General features: G+C 51.1%; 2 protein-coding genes across 8 annotated transcripts; one reads left to right on the top strand and one right to left on the bottom strand.

Moving 5' to 3' along the window:
* The first annotated feature begins 350 nt into the window (after window positions 1–350).
* LOC111180604 (ferritin light chain-like) lies at window positions 351–1,068 on the top strand. The gene is made up of 3 exons (XM_089903485.1): window positions 351–452; window positions 549–708; window positions 908–1,068. Exons 1-3 carry the CDS (start codon window positions 351–353, stop codon window positions 1,066–1,068), a joined length of 423 nt encoding a protein of 140 aa, XP_089759611.1.
* A 2,804-nt stretch (window positions 1,069–3,872) lies between these two features.
* Window positions 3,873–23,770, bottom strand: CPT1C (carnitine palmitoyltransferase 1C). 7 transcript variants are annotated; one of them, XM_089902558.1, is made up of 20 exons: window positions 23,656–23,715; window positions 23,066–23,128; window positions 22,818–22,972; window positions 17,621–17,728; window positions 16,210–16,381; window positions 15,977–16,078; window positions 15,757–15,894; window positions 11,325–11,402; window positions 10,983–11,090; window positions 10,794–10,878; window positions 10,169–10,364; window positions 9,872–10,054; window positions 9,067–9,172; window positions 7,251–7,367; window positions 6,374–6,538; window positions 5,996–6,130; window positions 5,201–5,353; window positions 4,623–4,736; window positions 4,410–4,502; window positions 3,873–4,185 (listed from the first exon to the last, which is right to left on the bottom strand). In XM_089902558.1, the coding sequence occupies exons 4-20, from the start codon at window positions 17,650–17,652 to the stop codon at window positions 4,006–4,008; spliced, it is 2,157 nt and encodes a 718-aa protein (XP_089758684.1). In that variant the 5' UTR covers window positions 17,653–17,728; window positions 22,818–22,972; window positions 23,066–23,128; window positions 23,656–23,715; the 3' UTR covers window positions 3,873–4,005. The 7 variants fall into 7 exon arrangements, with proteins under 7 accessions (XP_089758684.1, XP_022440758.1, XP_022440757.1 ...); XM_022585050.3 differs by lacking the exon at window positions 23,066–23,128 and having other exon boundaries at window positions 10,983–11,057; window positions 17,621–17,760; window positions 23,656–23,770; XM_022585049.2 differs by lacking the exon at window positions 23,066–23,128 and having other exon boundaries at window positions 17,621–17,760; window positions 23,656–23,770.
* Between the last annotated feature and the right edge of the window lie 332 nt (window positions 23,771–24,102).

The raw sequence follows: 24,102 nt of genomic DNA on the forward strand, positions 1-24,102 counted from the left end.
GCACGGGCTTAGTTGCTCGACAGCATGTGGAATATTCCCGGACCAGGCATCGAACCCCTGTACCTTGCACTGGCAGATGGATTCTTAACCACTGCGCCACCAGGGAAGTCCCTGCCTCCCGTTTTCTTTCAAGAGTTTAATAGAGTGCGCTCTGCGGCCCCTCTCCCCCCGCCCCGATCTGTCTCTTCCTTCAACAGTGTTTAAATTCAACAGACCCAGGGACGCCCCTTTGCTCCAGCCTCCCACCAGCCTCCAACCTTTTTTCCAGTCGCAACCTTCGAATCAGCCACTCAGCTATCCTCGCTCAATGGGACCAGCCAACACCAATTTTTGGCCTTAACTCCTCAACCATGAGCTCCCAGGTTCGTCAGAATTATTCCACCGAGGTGGAGGCCGCCGTCAACCGCCTGGTCAACATGCATCTGCGGGCCTCCTACACCTACCTCTCTCTGGTGAGGGTCCCCAAGACGCCCCCAGCCCAAGTTCCCCTCAGCTGCGCACCTCCGGCCCTCTGCGCACGCGCTGGCCTTCTTTGTCCTGTCGGATAGTCAGAGGCGGAGTCCGCATGCCTGGCCCCGCCTCCTGCTAACCGTTATTCCCGCCATCTCTTCCTGCAGGGCTTCTCTTTCCACCGGGAGGATTTGACTCTGGAGGGCGTGGGCCACTTTTTCTGCGAATTGGCCGAGGAGAAGCTCGAGGGCGGCGAGCGTCTCTTGAAAATGCAAAACCAGCATGGCGGCTGCGCCCTCTTCCAGGACATGCAGAAGCTGTCCCAAGCTGAGTAGGGTCAAACACAGGACCTGGTGGTAGGGTAAAACCCAGGACGCTGTGGAAGCCACTGTGTTCACGGAGAAGAACCTGAACCAGGCCCTTGTGCATCTGCATGTCCTGGGTTCTACCCATGCAGACCCCCACCTCTGCGACTTCCTGGAGAGCCACTTCCTAGATGAGCAGGTGAAATTCATCCAGAAGATGGGCGATCACCTGATCGACCTCCGCAAGCTGGCTGGTCCCCAGGCTGGGCTGGGCGAGCATTTCTTTGAAAGGCTCACCCTCAAGCACGACTAGGAGCCTGCAGATCCCAGCAGCCTTTGAGGAGCCCCTCTGGTGTCAGGGCTTCTGCCTGAAGCCCCTCCCTGAAGCCAGTAGGCAGCTTGTTAACCACACTGGAACCCTCTCCCCAGCCATGGACCAAATGGAAACAATAAAGCTTTTTGCAGAAAAAAAAAAAAAGAGTTTTATAGTTTTAGCTCTTACATTTAGGCCTTTAATTTTGAGTCCATTTTTGTATACGGTATCAGATAAGGCTCCAACTTTGTTCTTTTGCACATGGATATCCAGTTTTCCTAATAGCATTTGTTGAAAAGACTGTCCTTTCCCCCACTGAACGGTCATGGCAACCTTTCATACCAGGGTTTATTTCTGGGCTCTCTACTCTATTCCATTGTTCCGTATGTCTGCCTTTATGCCAGTACCACACTGTTTTGATTACTGTAGATTTATAATAACTTTTGAAATCTGGAAGTGTGAGATCTCAAACTTTGTTCCTCTTTTTCAAGATGGTTTTCACTATTCAGTGTCCCTTGAGATTCCATATGAATTTGAGGTTGGATTTTTCTATTTTGATTTAAAAAGTCACTGGATTTTGATAGGAATTGCATCAAATCTGTAGATCGCTTTGGATAGTATGGACATCTTAATGTTATTGTCCCCCAAGCCAAGTTTACGAGATGTTAACAAATTTTAATTACATGTGTGGCGCACAGTACTGGCTTAAACGTTCCTCAAGACACCACATTAGTTCATCCTATCAATAATATCACGTTAATCAGACTGGATAAACAAGAAGCAGGAAGTGCATTAGAGGTATTGATAAGACACATGCTGTCCAGGGGATGGGAAATAAACTTTACAAAGTTTCAGGGACCTATCACATCAGTGAAGGTTTTAGGAGCCCAGGCATCTGAGGAGCGGGCAGTACCTACTGGAAAGGGAAGGACAAATACTGCATCTTACCACTAAGAAAGAAGTCCACGCGCTTCATCCTACGGGCTCAGGCATCTTCTGGAGGTTCTGGAGGAAGCATATTCTACACTGGGAAATACTGCTCTGATCCATTTTTGGGGGGACACGGAAGACTTCTAGCTTTGAGGGACTCCCAGGCCAGGAAAAGACCTGCAGTAGGTACAAGCTGCAATGCAAGCAGCCCTGCCGATTGGGTCATGGGACCCAGAAATATCTGTAGACTGGCAAAGATGTCACACACAGTTTCTGCCAAGGATTCTCCCGACAGAGAAAGCACAGGGTTGCGAAGCAAGGCCATGCACCATGTTCCAGAGGAACTCCTGGTATGCTACTGAGCCGACAGAGATGTAGGATCAGAACACAAGCTACCACATGACATGCAGCCAGCATGGCCCATCGTGAGTTTATTCTGTTGGAACCCCCAAGTATTTCAGGGTGGGCGGATACAACAGCGATCCATCGGGAGGTGGATCCTAGAGCAGGCATTAGCAGGACCGGAAGACACAAATAAGCTGCATAAGCAGGTGGATCAGACCCCCGTGACATTCACCACCCCCCCCGCCCGCTTATGACTGCCCCCGCTTATGACTATATTGGACAGGCTGGAGTGGGGAGGTGTTCTTTATAATCAGCAAAGGAGGGAAAAAGCTGAGCAGTATTTTCACTCATTTAATTTTTTTTTTTTAAGCTCAATAACCTTGAATTTAACTTTTTTTTTGCCCGCCCCCCCACAACCGCCCAGCACAGCATGTGGCATCTTAGTTCCCCAACCAGGGATTGAACCCGTGCTCCCTGAAGTGGAAGTGCGGCGTCTTAACCACTGGACCGCCAGGAAGCCCCCTCATTTAACTCTTTGTCATGGAATTTTTAGGCATCTACAAAAGTAGGACAATCTCTAACGAACATTGTAAATCAACTGTACGTCAGTTTTTTTAAATGACAAAAGAAAAGTAAGATAATATGATGAACCATCCCCATCCCAATGACCTTTCCCCTAGTTTCACTACTTATCAACTCGTGGCCAGTCTGGTTTCATCTATGCCCCTGTGGTATGCAGAACAATGGTCCCCCCAAAGATGCCCACCTCCTAGTCCCTGGACCCTGTGCATGTGTTACGCTACATGGCAAAGGGGAATTAGGTCGCAGATGGAATTAACATTGCTAATCAGTTGGTTTTAAGATTAGGAGCTAATCCTGGATTATCTGGGTGGGCTCAGTCTAACTACAAGGGTCCTAAGGGCCACAAGGGTCCTTAGAAGATGATGGCAGGAGTCAGTCACAGGAAGTATGACTAGAGGAGAAAGCCACAGAGGGATGCAGCAATGCTAGCTGTGAAGATGGAAGATGGGGTCATAACCTAGGAATGTGGGCAGCCTCTAGAAGTAATAAGAATCCTGGGGGATTCATTTAGGAGATGTCAACCTTTAAGTTTAGGGTGAGCAGGGACTTCCCTGGTGGTCTAGTGGTTAAGACTCTGCACTTCCAATGCAAGGGGCGCAGGTTCGATCCCTGGTCGGGGAAGTAAGCACCCACATGCCCTGCAGCCTGGCCAAGAAAATATTAAAAAAAAAAAAAAAAGTTTAGGGTGGGCAGTTGGTGTTGCAACTGAGCTCATGAGAGCTCGTGGGGTTGTTTGACTGGGATGGGCTTCGAATGGCTGGGTTTGGTGCGACTAGAGCTGGAAATGCAGTAAATTGGGCAGGTGTTGGGGGTTATATCTGATGTGGTGATTGTAACCGGGAATTCATGGTGGGGCCTGGAGATGGATGGGAACTTTTCTCCTCCTCTACCCTGACCCTCACCTCTCCCATCCCTGCCCAGCTCGAGAGCACGGCAGACACCACATCCCCAGCGCACACATCTTTATTAGACCGGTTGTGGGATTCCCAAACCCAAACAGGCTGCTTCTGTCCTGCACCAGCGCAGCCATAGAGACCTTCCCCCTAGTTCCTGGGGAGACCAGCTCCCCTCTGGAAGGTGTCAAAAGTTAGTGGCTGTCGTGGGTGCCCTGGAGCCCCTGGTATGGCAGGGGAGAGAGTCACGGCTGTGCCCCGAGTCGTCCTCCCCTAACCCTCTGCGCTTAAGACGCTGCCCCTCCTGGAAAAGGGCGGCCACGTCCAACAATGCATCCTCGATGTGCTGCCCCAGCCGGTGGGAGTCCTGGAAGGAGAGATGTGTCACGTCCAGGAGAAGCTGGGAGAGGAGCTCCCAGGGGCTGAGAAACAAGAGGTCTGGGGTCCCCGTTCCTGGGTCTGAGGGGTGAGGGGTTTGGGTATTAGGACTCCTGGATCATGGGATGGTCAGGAGATGGGAGTCTGCGCTCCTAGGAGAGCAGGGAAGTGGGAGTCCTGAGGGAGGAAGGGGCGGGGGTGGGTTAGTCTCACCGTTCTTGTGCTTGATTTTTTGCTGGAGATGTGGAAGGTGATCACATCATCCCCCATGAAGATGTAGGAAACACCATAACCATGGTCATCAGCCTTGACAGGGACAGAGTGAGGGCAACAACATAGCCCCCGGTCCCCCTCCCCACCCCCCACTAGGTAGGAGTGCGGATGCCCAGCCCCCTCCTCCCTCCCTCAGGGCCCAGGTCCACTCACAGGCCCGAATCCACCACCAGAGGAAACATAGGCGGGGTAACTGTGGACGTCGAACAGGTGGATTTGCTGAACCGGAGTCTGGCTGGTGGCCAGCTGCCACTGCTCCGAGTGAACCTGAGGGACAGACGTCGGTCACGTGTGCAATAAAGACCAACTGACCGGCAAGTCCGCGCCGCCTTGGCTGAACTGCCTATTTCCCTTAAATCTGTGCCGTTCTGCCCCTCCGCTTCCTGACGTCACCCCTCTGCTCTTCTCCCTTTTGACCACACCCCTCTTGCCTTCTCCCAGAACCCGCCCTCTCTCCTTGTCCCCCCTCCCCCAACTACGCCCCTCTCCCTTTCAACCCCTGACCCCGCCCCTGTCCTCTCTGACCACGCCCCTCGCGTTTCTTTCCATAACCACGCCCCTCTTTCCTGGCCCCTTTTCCCTCTCCGCTCTCTCCCTTTCTTTCCCGGGTCTCCCTAACTCTCTCCTCTGTAGATACCTCCATTTTCCAACATCACCCTCCTTTCCCGGAAGTGCCTCCCTTCTCCAGTGGTTTGCCACTTCCCTCTTTAACCCTTTCCCTGCACCCCAACCTGGTCCAGGAAGGGAGACTGCAGGTGGAGGAATTGGGAGACGATGTAGAGAGCAAAGAGGTGGCGGTCGACCCCCTGTCCACTCATCGCTGCCTTCAGCAGAGCTTGGTGCTTGTCTACCGCCAAGCGGAACAGGGCGAGGCACTGTGGGTCCTGGGGTCCCCGGGGAGGTCACAGGTCATGGAAAGACAGGAAGTGGGCTTACTGCTGAGGCCTGTCACACCCCCGGCCTCAACCTAGCTTGCAACATCCCTGCAAGGCAGAGATATCAACTCTATTTTGCAGAAGGGAAACAGGCACAGAGAGGGGAAGTCATTTGCCCCGGGTCACACAGCAAGGCAGAATCAGGTGGATTCCCAGGGCTGTCTGACTCTAGGGCCCAAACTCCTTCCATTGAACCACAATACTTCGTAAGTTGGGGGGAGAGGGAACAGAGGTGCCTGGGGGGTTCTGAGCACAGAGGTTATATAGGGAACATGAAGAATGGTACAAATGAAAGGCACAAGGTCACACAGAGGTTAAATAAAGAGACCTACATTGTGGAACCTGGGCTCCCTCTTGGGTGCTCTCCCAGTGCCCTCTGCGTGACCTCCATTAAAGCATGTATCACACTGTGCTGAGCTGAACCACCTCTGTCTCCCCCCATCAGTGAGCTCCTTGCGGTCAGAGACCAGGCTTGGTTCCTCCCCTGTCCCATCACGGAGCTTGGACCTGAGAAGGTGCTCCTTAAAAGTTCGTAAATGTATGAATGAGTATGTGGAAATGACTGAAGCCTCAAACGAGGCCCACACCCACTGTCTTCTCTTTGTCCTCCATGGCTCTCACAAAGTTGCAGGCCTCCCTCGTGCAAGAACGCACCGTCTCTGTCCGCCCTTCCAGGAACAAGCGAGTCATGGTCGACTCATAAGTCAGGCAGAATTGACCCCTGTCCTGGGGACAAGGAGGAGAGGAGCCTGTCAGCTAGGCCCAGGAAGTCTTCACGGACTTGACCCCCCTCTGTCTGGACCTCCAGCTCCTCCTACCCATGGACATGTGATTGGGAGAGAGAAATCAAGATGGCGGACTCACCATGGCAATAACCAAGAAGTCATTAAAGGGGTCAATGCGGCGGGTCTTGGGGGCCCAGGTGAACTGAGGTCCTGAGAGGGGGTGGGGGTCGGGAACCCAACTGACCCGAAAGTAGGCCAGCTGCAAGGCCATCTGGATGAAGCTGTCTGAAGAGAGGTGCCAGCGTTTGATGAAGCTCTTGCCGAAGTGGGAGAAGGGGAAGACGTGGCAGTCGATGTTTCCAGACAAGGTCTTGGCTCCCCTCAGGGCTAGAGAGATGGATAGATGGATCTGCCAGAGAAGGAGGAGGGAGGAATGGCCAGGGGTTACAGATAGGGGTAGGTCAGAGCTGGGAATGGGGCTAGAAGTGGTGGGAACGGAGTGAGGTTGGGGTGGAATATGGAAGAGGGGACAAAGAAGGGAATGGAGCTGAAGGGCTAAAGATGGGGCTGGCAGTGAAGGTCAGGATAGGATTTGGGGTTGGGGATAGGGATAGGATGGGGAATGGGGTTGAAAATGAGGACTGAATTGGAGCTGGGGATGGGGTTGGGACTAGGTATAGGATGGGATATGGGTTAGGGTTGGGTATGGGATGGAGTTAGGGTTGAGGATGGGGTTAGGGTTGAAGATGGAATTGAGTTTAAGAATAGCGATGGAGTTGGGGATGGAGATGAGTTTGGTGTGGAGATGAAGTTGGGTTTGAGTGGGGATAGAACTAAGTTGACATCGGGGATGGAGATGGGATTGGGGTTGAGCGTGGGGTTGGGTGGTGGGAAGAGGGTTAGTATGGGGTGGGTTTGCATTTGGGGTTGTGGTTGGGATGGAGTTAGACTGAAGATAGGGTTGGGGTTTGAGGTTGGGGCTTTTTGGGGGATGGGGTGTGGGTTTGGTGTTGGGTTAGGGATGGGGTTGATTTTTCAGTTGAGATTGCAGTGGGGATGAGGTTAGAGTCAAAGCCAGGAATTTGGGGACCTGGAAGAGAGGCCTAGAAACCAGGCCTAACCTTGTCTGGAAGGTCCCAGTGCAGCCGCTGGGGCTGGGGCAGTGAGAGGTCAGGGTGCCCCTTGCAGTGACCATCTGCCGTGTAGCCCAGCTGAAAGCATTCTGTGGCCAGAGTGAACTGTGTACAAACGGAAGCTGTCAGAGTCCCTTCCTCCCTCTGGACCAAGGGACATCTAACCAGGGACCTCTTTTCTTAAGTCCCTTCTTAAGGGGGTCAGGGACAATCCTTGAGAAACAGAAACGTCTAATGGTCACAGGTGGGTTCTTGGGGTCATACTCATTGAGAGCAAGGCTAATACTAATACTCAGTGCTTACTGCCCTTGTACTTCTGACAGGCGGATAAAGAGCCACCAATGGCTGCCCCAGCCCTCCCGAGACAACCCCCGCCATGATCCTAGGACAGGAGAGAGAAAGCTGGGCATAGCATGGGCTTCTAGGGCTCAGCATTCCTTCTGATTGAGTGGTACCCATGCCCTGCTGGTGGTTAAATGTTTTAAATCAGTCCTGATGGAGCACCTACTATGGGCCAGCCTCCCACTTAATTTCTCCCTAGAAAGAAGGGATTAAGATCCACATTTTGACATTAGAACTAAATGAGGAGAAGAACCTCTCACTTTATGCCTTAGAGTTTCCATTTCTCTTTATCTTACTCTATGTGACATCTCTTTGTTCAAAGTCAATATGCAGAGATGACAGATGACAGGCAGTGTCTTGAGGGTCTGAGGTTAAATTGAATTGGGAGTGTCATTTACCAATATAATCAAAGGCAAATTCCCATTTTATAAACAATAAACAGGCACAGAAGACTCAGTGCTTACCTGGGGCTGCTCTCAAGATCTGGAAGCAACCTCCCTTCCCCTCATACATGCCTAATCCACACCCTGGATCCCAGCTAACCCCTCATGCAACACCACGGAAGACTGGGAAACCGGTGGGGTGCAGACACCACCCCTTATGATTTAGGTACTAAGTGACACAGAGAAAAGAGAGATGCTAAGGTTCTCAGGACTGGAGTGGAGCTTAAAGATAAAAGAAAATCCAACCTTTTCACCTGATGAAGCAGAAACTGAGGCTCAGAGGCGGGGAGTAACTTGCTGAAGGTCACACAGCAAACCAGAGCTGGGAGATAGGTCTGACCCAGTGCGAGTATGATACGGTTGGTCACACTCTGGTCTCAGAGCATTCTGGATTCTTATTCTCACTCTGCAACTTCTGGCTCTGTGACTCTGGGCAAATCACTTCCCTTCTCTGAGCCCCACATGCCCATTCATCAAAGAAAGGTCATAGGGACTTCCCTGGTGGTCCAGTGGTTAGGACTCGGTGCTTTCACTGCTGGGGCCCGGGTTCGATCCCTGATTGCGGAACTCAGATCCCACAAGCCATGTGGCACGGCCCCCCAAAAAAAAAGAGAGAGAGGGCTTCCCTGGTGGTGCAGTGGTTGAGAGTCCGCCTGCCGATGCAGGGGACACGGGTTTGTGCCCCGGTCCGGGAAGATCCCACATGCCGTGGAGCGGCTGGGCCCGTGACCTGTGGCCGCTGAGCCTGTGCGTCCGGAGCCTGTGCTCCGCAACGGGAGAGGCCACAACAGTGAGAGGCCCGCGTATCGCAAAAAAAAAAAAAAAAGAGAGAGAGAGAGAGAGAGAAAGAAAGGTCATAATCCCAGACACCCTTTTTTGCTGCGGGGCAACCCTGGTCTGGTCTCTGCCTCTCTCTGAGCCTCCGTTTTTCCTCTGACCTTAAGGTGCTGGAGAAGAAGGTCTTTGGAGATGGGTGGGGGGGGGGCAGCTCGCAGGGTGGGGCCGGCCAGCTGCCATACCTCCCACATGTGTCCTGAGATGGGGCAGTCAGCCCACGAGTGCTCCACGCTGAGGCCCAACTTCCCGTTGGAGAAGACGATTAAGGAGAAGGATTTGTCAAACCAGCTGCGGGGGGAGAGTTCAGAGTATTCACCAAAGAGGCCAGGAGGGACGTCGGGGGGCTCTCTGTGAGAACTCAGGGGGTTTCCGTGGGGAGATCTAGGAATCTGGACTGGGGTCCTGGTATGGGGAGCTCTAAGAAGGTGGAGGTACTGATGGTCTCTGAGATGTGTCTCAGGTTTGGAGAGTTCAGGGCTTTTGAAAGAATGTGATAAAAAAGTTCAGGGTTTACGGATGCTGAGAGCTTAGGCGGACTCTCCCAGGAGCCTCAGAAATCAAAGTGGTGCCTGGTGGGCATCAAGGAAGTTGTCTGAGGATCTCTACTTAGGCGGGGTCCCAGGTGTGAGGTCCTGGGTTTGGGGTGCCTGCATTAAGGTCTGAGGATTCCATAGTTTGCAGTTCTGAGTCTGAGGTCCCCAGGCTTGGGGTCTAGCTGCAGGTCTCTGGGTCTAGGGGTCCCAGGTTTGGCATTTGTTAATCCTCATATCTGGGGTCACTGGGTGTGAGATTCTGAGTCTGGAGTCCCAGGTCTAGAGTTTCTCAAGGTCTGAGGGTCCAGGTCAGGGGTTTGGTGGTCCTTAGATTTGTGGTTCTGGATCTGGGGTCCCAGGTCTAGCGGTTATCTGCTTCAGAGGTCCCCAGGTCTAAATGCATTGGGTCTGGGGTCACAAGTGGGGTGGGGTCCAAATCCCCAGGCTGACTCACCGGTCGTGGCCCCTACCGGCCAGCAGGGCATGGGCGTAGGCGTCTAAAGAAGCTGCGGGGTCCTCCCTGGTGAGCCCTGCGGGCTCAGAGTCGAGTGATACAAAGAAAGCAGCCCCTTCGACGGCCTCCAGGGCCTCCTGGGCCTGGGTCTTCAGGGACCTCCGCACCTGGGCCCACACGTCCCTGTCGGGGGAGTGCCTGAGTTCCGGCTGACTCTCTACCCTGCCCAGCCTCCACCCAGCCTGCAACCTCAAGATGCTGGCTGGGCCTCCGGGCCCCCAGATCTGTGACCCTCACCTTGGAGCAGCGGTCAAGGCCGCCAGATGCTCCTCGTGGGGGCAGGCAGGAGAGGGGTCGTCCAGGATTCGCTGGAACTGCTGTTCCAGGGCCCGCGGGGAAAGCAGGCCGCTTTGGGTGTGGGTCCCCAGGCGGAAGAATCGGCCCCGGTGGAAGACGGCCACGTGTCTGCTGTCACGGAGGTGGCGGATGTGGTCTAGGGGTGATACATTATAAGAATAACGTGGTCTGTGATGACCTAGATGGGTGGGATGGGGACGGAGGTCCAAGAGGAAGGGGATATATGTATACATATAGCTGATTCACTTTACTGTACAGCAGAAACTAACACAACATTGTAAAGCAGTTATACCCCCCCCCAAAAAAAGAATAACGACCTTTATTAGGCACTTTACCAAGTGGCTTGCACTGTCTGACACACTCCTTTAATCCTCTAGGTACCCTTATTACCCCATTTTAGAGAAGAGGAAACTGAAGCTCAGAGAGGGTAATAATTTGCCCAAGGTCACACAGCTTGGGAGTTACAGAGCTGGTATTTGAACCCAGGCAGGCTAGCTCCAGAGAGCGTGCTCTTAGCCACTACACTGTCCTGCCTCTATCAGTGAGGAGGGGAGAGGGGGCTCACCTTTGTGGACCCCGGGAATTCGCGTGGTGTTGAATATCTTCTCATACTGGGCAGAGCACAAGGGCCGCATTCCCATCAGCAAAGTCTGCAGGAGGTCATGGGCCCATGAACTGCTTCCCAGGACCCATGTGGCCTCATGGTCTCAGGACCACAGCCTCTGTCCCCAGCCCGCGGGGGCAGCCCTCTTACCGGCAGGATCTCCTGTCGGTTCAGGCGGTGGCGGTACAGGAGGAGGGCGTGGACCGCGTTCCCCGCACGGGCGGCCTGCACGGGAGTGGGCGTGACATACAGGAAGTCCTGCGGGCCGGTCCAGGGGATACCAAAACGCCTGGGGTCAGGTTTGCCTCTGATGGGGGCACTGACCCCAAACACAGGTCTTGATCCCAACAGAGGCAGGATGGTGAAATCCAGATTGTGATTGAGGTCACTGACCCTAAACCCCGCATTCTACCCAGACACCCCAACCCTAGACCCCAGGAACTATGAACCCCATCCCCGGCCCGGTGCCTAACCTCCTTCTCCCCTTCTCACCATCATATAATAGTTGCTATTCACCATCAGTGAGTTCCGGGAGCGCAGGTACACAAATTCTTCCCACCAGTCACTGACCTAGGAGTGGGGCAGAGAGACACACAGCTGCGGTGGCTGGGGTCAAGGTACGGGGGTTGAGTGGGGGAGCGGAGCCCCCCAAGACTTTGCTATGGCAAATAGGGAGGGTGGAGCTCAATGAAGGAGGCATCAAGATCAATAACTAGCAATAACCTAGAAGTCCATCGATGGGGGATCAGTTAGCTAAACCATGTAATCCTCGTGTTATGGAACACTTCACAGCTGTTAAAAATAAGTTACATCTGGGCTTCCCTGGTGGCGCAGTGGTTAAGAATCCGCCTGCCAATGCAGGGGACACGGGTTCGAGCCCTGGTCCGCGAAGATCCCACATGCCGTGGAGCAACTGAGCCCGTGCGCCACAACTACTGAGCCTCCACTCTAGAGCCTGTGAGCCACAACTACTGAGCCCGCGTGCCACAACTACTGAAGCACACGTGCCTAGAGCCCATGCTCTGCAACGAGAGAAGCCACCGCAACGAGAAGCCCGTGCACCGCAACAAAGAGTAGCCCCCACTCACAGCAACTAGAGAAAGCCCGCGTGCAGCAACGAAGACCCAACGCAGCCAAAAATAAATAAATTAATTAATTTTTTAAAAAGTTACATCTACATTACTGACAGAGAATGAGCACCAAGACAGGCTGCAGAGTGAAAAAGGCTAGGCACACAACAAGATATATGAAACTATCCCATTTTATTTAAAAAAATACTACTAAGGCCCAACCTGTTCACCAAGTGGATGAATAGACAACCAAAATGTGGTCTATCCATATGATGGAATGTTAATATAAAAAGGAATGAAGTTCTAAGTCTTCGGGGCTACAACGAAAACATTATGCTAAGTGAAATGACTCAGGCACAAAAGGACAAATAGTGTATGATTCCATTTCTATGAAAAATCTAAAATAAGCCAATTCGGAGAGACAAAGTAGAACAGAGGTTACTTGGGGCTTTGGGGAAGTGAGAATAGGGAGATTCTGCTTAGTGGACACAGAGTTTCTGTTTGGGATGATGAAAAAGTTCTAGAGAGAGATAGTAGTGATGGTTACACAACGCTGTGACTGTACTTAGGACCACTGAATTGTACACTGAAAAATGGTTACAGTGACAAATTTTATATTATGTATATTTTATTTTATTTTATTTTTTTTGCGGTACGCGGGCCACTCACTGTTGTGGCCTCTCCCGTTGCGGAGCACAGGCTCCGGACGCGCAGGCTCAGCGGCCATGGCTCACGGGCCCAGCCGCTCCGCGGCATGTGGGATCTTCCCGGACCGGGGCACGAACCCGTGTCCCCTGCATTGGCAGGTGGACTCTCAACCACTGCGCCACCAGGGAAGCCCAATACATTATGTATATTTTAATCACAATTAAAATTATATATGATATTTGTTTTATATATAATATTAAATATTAATGTGTTATGATATATAACCTATTACTACTTTAAAATTATATGTTATAAATAAAAATTATATACTTAAATATATGTATATATACACTCAGAAAAGACTCTGACCAAAGTGTTTCTCACAGGCGGTGGTGGGAGAAACAAGAATTAAAGGGAGGTAGTCAGAGAGGACTTGAATGTTTTCTAGATGTTTTTCTTTCTTCTATGTCATAGAATCGCGTAGAATCTATGAAGACATACATGTTTGCTTGCGTCTTAAAGTTCATGGCATCCTACACTTCCTTACACTTAGACTAGGCAGGATGTAGTTGTCATTCCCCGGAAATGTGCAACATCTTCTGGAAAAATCCATAAGTTTCCAGCGAACGGTAGAAAAGTTCGATATATTGACCTAGCCAGGGGTTATCTGGTTATATGCATACATAAAACTTCATTAAGCTGTACATGTAAGATTTGTGTATTTTACAATACTATATGTATAATATTGTGGCATTCCCTGGCAGTCCAGTGGTTAGGACTCTGCACTTCCACTGCAGGGGGCATGGGTTCAATCCCTGGTCGGGAACTAAGATCCTGCATGCCCCTGTGGCCTGGCCAAAGATAAATAAATAAATAATTTGTAACATTATATGTATATCATGTACCATTTTTTTCAAAGAAAAGCCTCACCAGCATCAAAGCTTGCTAAAGTCTGTGACTCAGAAGAAAGTCCTAGAGATAATTGTGGAGCAAGATTTTAACTTCCAGGAACCCAACTGTTGGGATGGGAGGTCGGGGAGGGGTGGGGCGGTAGGGGCGTTGGGGAGGTGGCGATGAATCAGAAAATCTCCAAAGAAAAAAAAAAACAGAAAGAAAGAAAAAAATCTCCAAAGCAAAGCAAAAATTAATCTGGTTTTAATAAAGGCCACTTTAGTGCACTGCACCAATGGCTTTAGGTACATCATAGGATCTTTCAGGAAATGCTACATTGTCAAGGTTCTTACTGTGTTCCTGACAGCACAGAGGATGAAGCTGTGCGGAAAGTAGGAAGATACGGACAAGTCTGAGTCAAAAAGCAATTGAGAAGAGATGGATTTTGAGCGTGAAAGTCTTAGGGATGCTTAAGCCAATTTATTACAACTTACATTTCCGTTTTTCTGAGCTTGCTTGGGAGTGATAGTTGATACAAATCTATGTCTAAGTAAGTCTGAGCTGTTTTAACGTATACAGTTGATTCTTATTACTCGCGGTCATTATGTCCTGTAAAGTGGCAGTGAACGCTGATTAGCGAACACTGAGCCATTGTTCCAAGGGGAAATCAGGGTCAGGTTCCTTCCAGCCCTGTTCCATCTCAGCTGGGAATGTGCGCGTCGGGCAAGCCAAAATTTTTGCCATCCTGCGCATGTCCGTGAATGACTATGAAAGTGCCATGAATACTGATTTGGGGTTACAAATACATTTTAGCAAGTCAGCAAATCTGCAAATACAGAATGCATGAATAATGAGGATCGACCTATATAATAAGTGATAAGAAAGCACTGTGTTAGACTTTATTTTCCCTTAGTTGTCCATAAGATAATGGTGTATGTTATAACTGGCAGTGCCTTAGAGGTACAATGAAATATATATAATATGGTGTGTATATACACTATTTATATATAATAAACAACACATATTTATATAATTTATATATTATATAATTGCTCTATTATTTATATGTGTATATATATATATTTTTTAAGAGCAGAATCTGGTCCAAGAGCATGAAGGGAAAAAAAAAAACCTTAAAACTAAGGCTTGTTGGGCTTCCCTGGTGGCACAGTTGTTAAGAATCCTCCTGCCAATGGAGGGGACACGGGTTTGAGCCCTGGTCTGGAAAGATCCCACATACCGCCGAGCAACTGGGCCCGTGCGCCACAACTACTGAGCCTGCGTTCTACAGCCTGCGAGCCACAACTACTGAGCCTGCATGACACAACTACTGAAGCCTGCGCGCCTAGATCCCGTGCTCCACAACAGGAGAAACCACCGCAGTGAGAAGCCCGCGCACCTCAACGAAGAGTAGCCCCTGCTGGCCGCAACTAGAGAAAGCCGTGCACAGCAACAAAGAACCAAAGCAGCCAAAAATAAAATAAATTTATGAAAAAAAACCCACTAAGGCTTGCATAAAAAGAATGAAATATTGCCATTTGCACAACATGGATGGACTTAGAGATTATCATACTAAGTGAAGTAAGTCAAAGAAAGACAAATATTATATGGTATCACTTATATGTGAAATCTAAAAAAGTGATACATCTGTCTCTTCTTCCTACCTCCACCTCATCACATGCTGCCTGACAGGTATTTGTGGCTTCCTACGGAATGGGAGGCCTGGAAGCCGCTTACAGGGTGACTCGCTTACTGGTTCTATGCCTCGGTTTCCCAAGGATCTCAACTCAGAGTGCGTTCTAGGGCTCTAGCTCCTGAAATCATAGTAGAAGCCCGTTTGGCGTCTTTGCCCAGACAGGGGAGAGGAAACAAGAACTGGGGGCGGAGCTTAGAGACTCGGCAGGCCAGAGGAGGGCCTGAAATGTTGGAAGGGGCCCGGAATTCCGGTTTAAATATTGGAGGGTTGGGGGCGGAGCTCTGGATGTGGGCGGACCCTGGAGGCGGAGCTTAGATTATTGAAGAGCCGGGCTCAGAATGCGGGAGCATGGGGGGACGGGGCTCAAAAATGTTGGCACAGGATGGACGGGTTCCAGAATATGGGAGAGGAGGGAGGAGCTCAGAATATTGGATCCATCTGGGGCTGGGCTTAAAATATTGGAGCGTGGGGGCGGGGCTCAGAATGTTCTCATGTCTGGAGTGAAGCTCCAATCTCCGCTGGGCCTGGGGGTTGTGGGCGGGGCGGGGGGGCGGGGCGAAAAACTGGCAGGGTTAGGAGGGCCGGCTCAGAACCTTTGCCTACAGGATGCTGTACTCACATAATTGGACGCCCACCAGGACTTGAGCTGGAGGTACCACTGCAGCAGTGACGCCTGCAGCCTCAGGAATTCCCGTGCTAGGGCCGCGGTCCAGTCGAAGTCCTCGTCGGAGAGGACGGGTCGGACAGACTCCAGATACTGAGGGGCAAGGAGGGGAAGACGGCAGGTCACACCCCACTGCTCAGCAGCCTCCCGCCCCATCCCCGGGTACCTGGCCCACCTTGCGCACGGTGTCCTGCACGGAGGGCACAGGCTGACGCGGCAGGGAGCGTTGGTAACTGAAGAGCATTGGGTGGCGGCCGGAGAAGATGCGAACCAGGGCCTGGCGAAAAATTAGTGGTTCATTAAACTCCTCACTGCAGCCCGGCAGCCAGGTGTCGGGGGTAGCGGGGTGGCAACCCACAGAGAGAATGGGGCAGGGAGAGTTTGAGCAGGGCTCTGACCCTCGCATACCAGCCAGGTCTTGGTGCGTGAGGACATGGCTCCGTGGGGTTGGAGGAGCCAGCCGTGGTAGGACAGAAGTAGCCTCAGGGCCACATGAAGCGTGAAGATCAGAGCTCCCCACAGACACGAAGCAAACAGCGCGGCCGCCAGGACCCCCCGAAGCCTGTGATGCTGTCCACCCCTGGGGTGGGGGGGTAGAGAAAAAGAGTATAGGCCTGGGTCTCCTGGCCTCAGAACACCCCTCGCCTCCAGCCCCACCCAGCGCCTGCCGTTCCTAACACTCTGACTCTGATCTTTTAGCTGTTGGAGGAATATCCTGTAGCATTAGAGTTGGTCAGAAAAAGTCCAGTTTCCTCATTTGTGAAGTGCTAGGTGTGATTTTTTTCTCGGTACACCCACCATTTCCTCCCAGGACTGCGGAGACACCAAGCTTCTAAAATCACTTCCCATGGAAATTGGCAGGTGCTTAATAAATAAGAGCTGGTATTTCTAGTGAAATATACCAGATCAAATTACACTGTAAGGCAGTGGTTCTCAATGTGTGGCCCTTGGACCAGCAGCATCAGGACCACCTGGGAGCTTGTTAGAAATGCAAATTTCTGGGCCCCATGATCTCCATCTCTTGGCGTTCAGGCTAGCAATCAGTGTTGTAACAAGCCTCCCAGGTGACTTCAATACAAACTCAAGTTCAGGAAATGCTGGCCTAAAGATACAGTAAATCAACATGTTTGCAAAGTTGCAATCAGACAGGCTGTGAGCAAACCCCACCTGGAGGACTCGGGGCAAGCCACTTCCCCTCTGTGGGTAAATCTAGCCTTCCTAGAAATTTCTATGTCTGATCCTGGATCTGCCCTTTGAGGCCGTCTGCACAAAGTTTGAACCTTCTTCCCCAGGAGGACTAATCCAAGAGTTAGAACCTGCCACTTCACCCACATCTGGTTTCCAAACCTTCCCCAACAACTATAATAATTCAACCACTCCTATTTAATAACCTCCTAGTAATGTACTGAATATTCCACATGCATGATTTTGTTTAATTACTCCAACCACCCTAAGAAGCAATTATTATTATTCCCACATTACAGGTGAAGACCCTGACACCAAGAATGGTGAGGTCTCTTGCCCAAGACTACACAACTGTCGATTAGCAGAGTTCATACTTCCATTAGTATATATAACCATAACTGGATATTGTCTAGTTTGCCACCATCCCCTTTAGCAAGAAGCAGCCAGGATGGAAAATGTACAGAGACAAGAGAGGAAATCACCTCCTTTTACTTGAGTCTGTACCTTTATTTATCTGACCCCAAGTAAGTCTCAAGGGTTACTTTTCTTTAAGGGGCATACATGCTGATAGAGAAACTTACTGGGTGGAGGGAAAGGGATTAGGAGGTTACTGGGCTGAAGTGGGAGACCTCACCAGTCTGGCAGCAACTCTTTGATTTTCTCCATCAGTCCTAAGGAAGGATCCAGCTGGAGGAACCAGGCAAGCTGGATTGCACTGAAGAGGAACAGCCAGCTGAGGGGGCTAGCAGGGAACACACCTGTGAGAAAATCGTTCTGCGGAGAGGAAAGGGCACCTATTCAATCCATTATCCCATCTGCTCAGCACCATTCTTAGATGTTGATTCAGCACTGAGCTGGGTGTACCAGACGCCGTGGGGAACAGACACATCTGGGTCTTGCCCCCAGGGAGGTCAGACCAGAATGAAGTGAGTACTAATGGCGATAGGATAGGGCACGTTGCTCAGCCTGAAGGAGTCAGGGAGGGCTTCCTGGAGGAGAGGTTACTCCCAGGCAGGACCCCGAAGGTGAAACTGTCAAAAAAGCAAACTGGTATCCCCTATACAGCAGGGTCCAGAGCTCAGGAGCTGGCCATGGGATGACTGAGGAATGAATGAAAGTGTTGGGTAACTAATCAGACTCCCAGGGAAGCATGCTAGAGTTGACTAACATTTCCTTTTAAATATTTATTTATTTATTTATTTATTTATTTATCTTTGGCTGCATTGGGTCTTTGTTGCTGCCTGTGGGCTTTCTCTAGTTGCAGCGAGCGGGGGCTGCTCTTCGTTGTGGTGCGCGGGCTTCTCATTGTGGTGGCTTCTCTTGCTGAGGAGCACGGGCTCTAGGCGCGCTGGCTTCAGTAGCTGTGGCACGTGGGCTCAGTAGTTGTGGCTCGTGGGCTCTAGAGCACAGACTCAGTAGTTGTGGCTCACGGGCTTAGTTGCTCCACGGCATGTGGGATCTTCCTGGGCCAGGGCTTGAACCCGTGTCCCCTGCATTGGCAGGCGGATCCTTAACCACTGCGCCACCAGGGAAGCCCCAAGAGTTGACTAACATTTAATGAGCACTTACTACATGCCAGGTGCCATTTGCAAGGCTTAACTCTTTAATTAACTCCCAACAACCCCGTGAAGTAGGTACTAAGATGTTCTCTTTTTACAAAAGAAAACACGTAGGTTCAAAGTCACACAGAGAGCATGGTTAAGCCGGGATAAGAGCTGCTGTTGGTTTTGGTATCACCACCAGGCCTCAAGAAACCACTCCCTCTCCTCTTCCCACATTTTAATAACCAAGAAGGCCTCAGAGATCATGGTTTAGACCTTGGGCTCTGGAGTCCCCACCCTCTGCGTTCAGATCTCTGCTCTGTCACTATCTAGTAGAGTGACCGCAAGCAAGTGACTTTACCTCTCTGTCTCAGTTTCCTCATCTGTGGAATGGGAACAATCCCAGTACTTGGCTCATAGGGCTGTCACAAGGGCTGGATGAGGAAATATTCCACAAATGCTTACTGCAGTCCAACAACAGTGACAAGACAGCAAGATTCCTGCTCTCATGGGGGATAGAGACAATACCTACATAAGTAAAGGCTTTAGTGAAGTGGGTCGGATGACGAGAGGTGCTATGGAGAAAAATAAAGCAGAGGGCTCGGGGTGGGGGGAGCAGAATGGTAAATTGCATAGCTCATAGCCAGGCACACTGTAGGTCCTCAGTAATTATGATGATGATCCCCTCTGTTGCTAAGCTACTTCTCACTGGAGATGTAGTTACTTGGCAGTCTCCCTTTGGCTTGGCAGGAAAAGGTTACTGGCAAATGTGGTTATTTTTGTTGTTTAATTTTTTTTAAAAGAAATTTTCAGTTCTTCTATCTAGGGCTCTGTATTGCAATAGAACAGGGGCATCCTAATAACAGGAAATGTCTCCATAGCACTTCCCAAGTACAAGGAGCGTCATTAAATTATCTCGTTCCCCTGTCACTCAGTAAGATAGAAATTATTATTATCTTCATCATATGGGTGAGGAAACTGAGGAGACAGGAAGTTTGAAGAACTCGTTGAAGGCCACATGGCCAGGAAGTGGTGGAGGTAGGATTTGAACCCAGGTTCCCTGGCTCCAGGGTCCACTGTCAATCACTTAAACCATCCGGGATGCCTTGTGACCCTAATGCACCAGAATGAACCACAAGGTACCGAACTCTGAAGTCTGCCGTATCTCAGAATTTCATATTCATTTGGAAATGATTTCAGATGACACTCAAATCTCCTGCCAATGAACCACCCACTAAGTGCCGGATGCCGTGCCATATGCTTGGCCCAAGTGACCCACTGCACATAATTCGCAACAGCTCTTTTGGCATAGATATTGAGATCACATTCTAGAAAAGCACCCCAGGATAGTGGGGCCTCAGCATGGACTCCAGAGCCAGACTGCTAATTCTAGCTCTGCCTCTACTTCTGCATCTTAGCAGCTGTGTGACCTGGGAAAAGTGAAAGCACCTCTCTGGGCTTCTGTTTCCCCATCTGTAAAATGGGACTAATGATAGGCTTACCTTAGAAGGCCCTAATGGGACTTCCCTGGCAGTCCAGAGGTTAAGACTCCATGCTTCCACTTCAGGGAGCGCAGGTTCGATCCCTGGTTGGGGAACTAAGACCCCACAAGCCGCGCGGCACAGCCAAAAACAAAAAGCCCTGATGAGGACCAGATAAGCAACAGAGTCAAAGGGCTTGGTTGGTACTGAGCCTGAGACACATTACTACCTAGTCTGATTTTAGAAATGAGAAAGCAGAAGCTCAGAGAAGTTACTAACATGATGGAGGCTACACAGCACCTATGTGGCATGTAAGACAAGAATCGCGATGCTGGAGTGGTCACTTCTGTGAGCCAGGCCTTCTGCTAAGACAACTAATGCTAACAACAATCCCTTGAGGCAGGGACTGTCAAGGTTCCCATTTTTTAAGTGAAGAAAGTAAGGTTTAGGGCTTCCCTGGTGGCGCAGTGGTTAAGAATCCGCCTGCCAATGCAGGGGGCACGGGTTCGAGCCCTGGTCCAGGAAGATCCCACATGCCGCAGAGCAACTAAGACCGTGCGCCACAACTACTGAAGCCCGCATGCCTAAAGCCCGTGCTCCACAACAAGAAAAGCCACCAAAATAAGCCCATGCACTGCAATGAAGAGTAGCCCCTGCTCACCGCAACTAGAGAAAGCCCGCACGCAACAACAAAGACCCAAGGCAACCAAAAATAAATAAATAAAATAAATAAATTTTTAAAAAAGAAAAGAAAGTAAGGTTTAGCAATGAGTCTATGGAATTACAGCTCTGGCATTGCTGATGGCACAGCCCCCATCTTGGGACCAAGTTCCAGGAGCTACGGCTTCAGGGTGGTTCCTGGGGTCCCAGACTGGAGAGGAAGGATGTGAGAGCTCCACGTGACCATCAGGGAGAGAGGCAGCTATGTGATAGAAAGGCAAGAGTTGTCATTATTACAATTATCAATTAATACTAATATGAGGATCTGGTGGGGGCCATTTGCAACAGGTGCCATGAGTCAGAAAAGAGCTTCAGAGGTGACTCAAATACAGGGGTGACAGTCAAAATATTCGACACAGCAACACCAGTCCAAATCCGTCTATAAGCATAGAAATCAGAACAGTGGTTGCCTTGTAGTGAGGGTGAGGTAGGGAGTGCTGGCTGGAAAGGAGCTCGAAGGAACATCCTAGAATGATGGCGGTGCTGTCTTGATGGGGAGTTGGTTACACAGGTATTATACAGGTTACAAAGATATTACAAAATTCAAGGACTGTACACTTAAAAACAATCTGTGCATTTTTCTGTATATAATTAGATCTTAGTTTAAATGTCTATTTATGTGTATATATATAAATGTGTGTATTTAACCACAGGTTAACATTTTAGCTGCTGGGTTGGCCTGAGGTGCAGGGGGTTCCAGGGGCGGGGTCTCTCTGGGAGTTTGGGTTAGTGGCTATTTATTCACTGGAGCAGATACACCTCTGTTTTAATAACCATTTTAACAACGAATATGGCCACAGAAGTGTGATCCACCCTGCTCAAATGTCTCAGCTTCCAGAGATCCTCCTGGGCTGCCCCCTGGTTTTATTATAACACCTCCATGCTCCCTCTTCCCTGCCTGCTTTATCTTCCTCCATAGCACGTCACCACCTAAAATACTCTATGGTTTGCTTGTTTATCTTCTTTATTGCCTTCTCCTCCAGCTTGATCAAGAGCTCCATGAGGGCAGATCTGTCCGTCTTGCTCCCTGCCGTGTCCCCAGTGCTCCAAACAGTGCCAGGCCCTTAACAGATGCTCCACAGATATTTGGTAAATGACGAACAATATTATAATCTAAAGCTAACACTTACTCAGCACTTGCCATGGGCCAAGCACTTGGCTCAGTGCTTACATGTAAGAATTCGTTTAATCCTCGAAACTGTCCTGTGAGGGAGGTGCTACCATCACTCCTGTTTCACATGTGGGGAACCTGAGTCTCAGAGCAACGCGCTTGCCCAAGGCCACAGAGCTAGTCAGTGGCAGAGCCAGGATTCAAACTCAGTCCTGGCAGACCCCATAGGTGTTCAAGACCTGTGTTCACAGAAAGAGGGTGTGACCAGCAGGGAGACTCCATATGTAGATGGCGCCAGAGTTCTAGAACCAGGGAGTCTCGGGCTGACCTGGGTGGGCCCTGGGTAGATGTGGGCATTCTAGGGCATTCTAGGGCAAGGAGTCTGTCTTTTCCAGAGCTGGGCAGCAGGGTTTGTGGTGATGGGTAACTAGACGATACAGACAGTGGAGGTTCACATCTCAGAACTGTAGGGAGGGTGTGCCACATACTGGAGAGGGTACTGGAGGTTCACAGCAGGGGCAAGGAGGGGCCTCTCAGACCCAGTGGGTAAGGACTATGGCAAAGAGGGTCCTTCAGGATTGGGGTGTGGGCTACCCAAGATGTTGATCAGGCCATGGGGTTCTGGAATCGGAAGCACCTCATTTAGAGGTAGAGATGAAAGGGAACGGTAAGGGGACTGAGTTCTAGAAAGTGGAATGAAAGTTGTGTTTGTGGGTGTGGGGAGAGTGGGAAGGGCTTCCAGGAAGTGGGTACAAGAGGTAAATGGCAGTTCCCAGTAGGTGAGGTTGAGGATCCCGGAAGTGAGCCATAGAGAACCCGGAAATGGCTTTAAGGGGTCCTGAAGTAGACACCAAAATTCCCAGAAGGGGTGACAGGATCCCAGAAGTGGGACCACCAGGATGCCGGAAGGGAGCCTCAGGCATCCCGGAAGCAGGTAACTGGATTCCCGGAAGGAAACCAAGCCGCAGCCCTCCTCACCCAGAAACGGGACAGATGCCTTTTCCAAGAGCGCAGTCCGGAGAGGTAGATCTCCTGCAACATCGGGGCACTGAGCTCCACTTCTCCCGCGTCCGAAGTCAGCGAGGGTCGGAAGCCCACGGCCTGGTGCGCTTCAGCCATGTCACGCTACAGCCCTGGGAGGAGGACAGAGGGTCATTCTCCAGACCCCCAGCCCCTTCTCCGCAGACCCAGGGATATAGGACGCCAGCTCACCCTTCCCTAACCACCTGAGGGGTCTTGAGGGTCCTGGCCGAAGACTCCGGTATCGGGAGGACTTCAGTTGGGGACCTCTGTGAACGCACAGAAAGGCAGGAGGGATAATTTGTGGGATAATAGCCCTTTTGCGGCTATTCTGAGAACATCGTGCGGGGACAGTGCCCCCCCCCCGCAAGGGCCTTTCAAGATTCGGGGTTCGGGGCGGGAAACCGGTCCAGGGTGAGTTGCGGGATCTCGGGAAAAACATTAGTCCCAAACCCATTTGAAATGAACACCTGCCGGACGTTGGCATTGTCCACTCCATTTCCGCTTCCCATTCCAAGGCTGGGGCTGGGGGGTGGGAGTGAGGGGGGATTTGGGTGGGGGTTCTCTATAAATTCATACGCTCTGGGGTAGCCCAGCGTCCCCTCCCCCCGCCCCCGGGCTGAAGGGGATGCGGGGGGGAGAAGCACCCTACTGCGCATGCCTCGCGGGCAGGGATGCTGAGGCTGAGAGCAGAGGCGAGCGTCGAGGACAAGTGATGGAGAGGCCCGCACTCCCAACCCAAGACACAATCCTCCAGCCCCCGCAGGAGCTCGGGCCCCTCCAGTCCGGCACTTACCACGCTGAGTCAGGGGTCCGCCGATCGGATCCTGGAGACCAAGCCCGAGTACACCCCCCCGACCCCCGATTTAGAGCGCCGGACTCAAGCCTCCCACTTGCATATGCCCAGTCCCAGTGACTATGAGTCCAAGACTTGGTCGATGGGCCTCCGGAGCACCTGTCCGCCTCCAACTATCCAACATCCAGGAACCCGGATTTCTGTCTAACGGGTGCCTCGCCGAGTATTCAAGTCCCAGGTTTTAACCCCGCCTCCTTCCAATCTTCTATCCCCGCCCCCTTCCAATCCCCGCGCTCAGTTCCCGCCCCCTTATCCCAGCGTCCAATCCCCTCCGTCCTTTCGATTCCCAGCCCACAGACTCCTACCCGCCTGATTCTCCACCAATGGGCCTCCCCCGTTCTACGCAGCACTTCTCCTCCGAACCCCACTTTCTTCGACTCTCCAGTC

This window comes from Delphinapterus leucas, chromosome 20, assembly GCF_059928025.1.
Source record: "Delphinapterus leucas isolate spDelLeu-1000000601 "Yukka" chromosome 20, BTC_Dleu_Yukka2, whole genome shotgun sequence".
In the NCBI taxonomy this organism is placed as follows: Eukaryota; Metazoa; Chordata; class Mammalia; order Artiodactyla; family Monodontidae; genus Delphinapterus; species Delphinapterus leucas.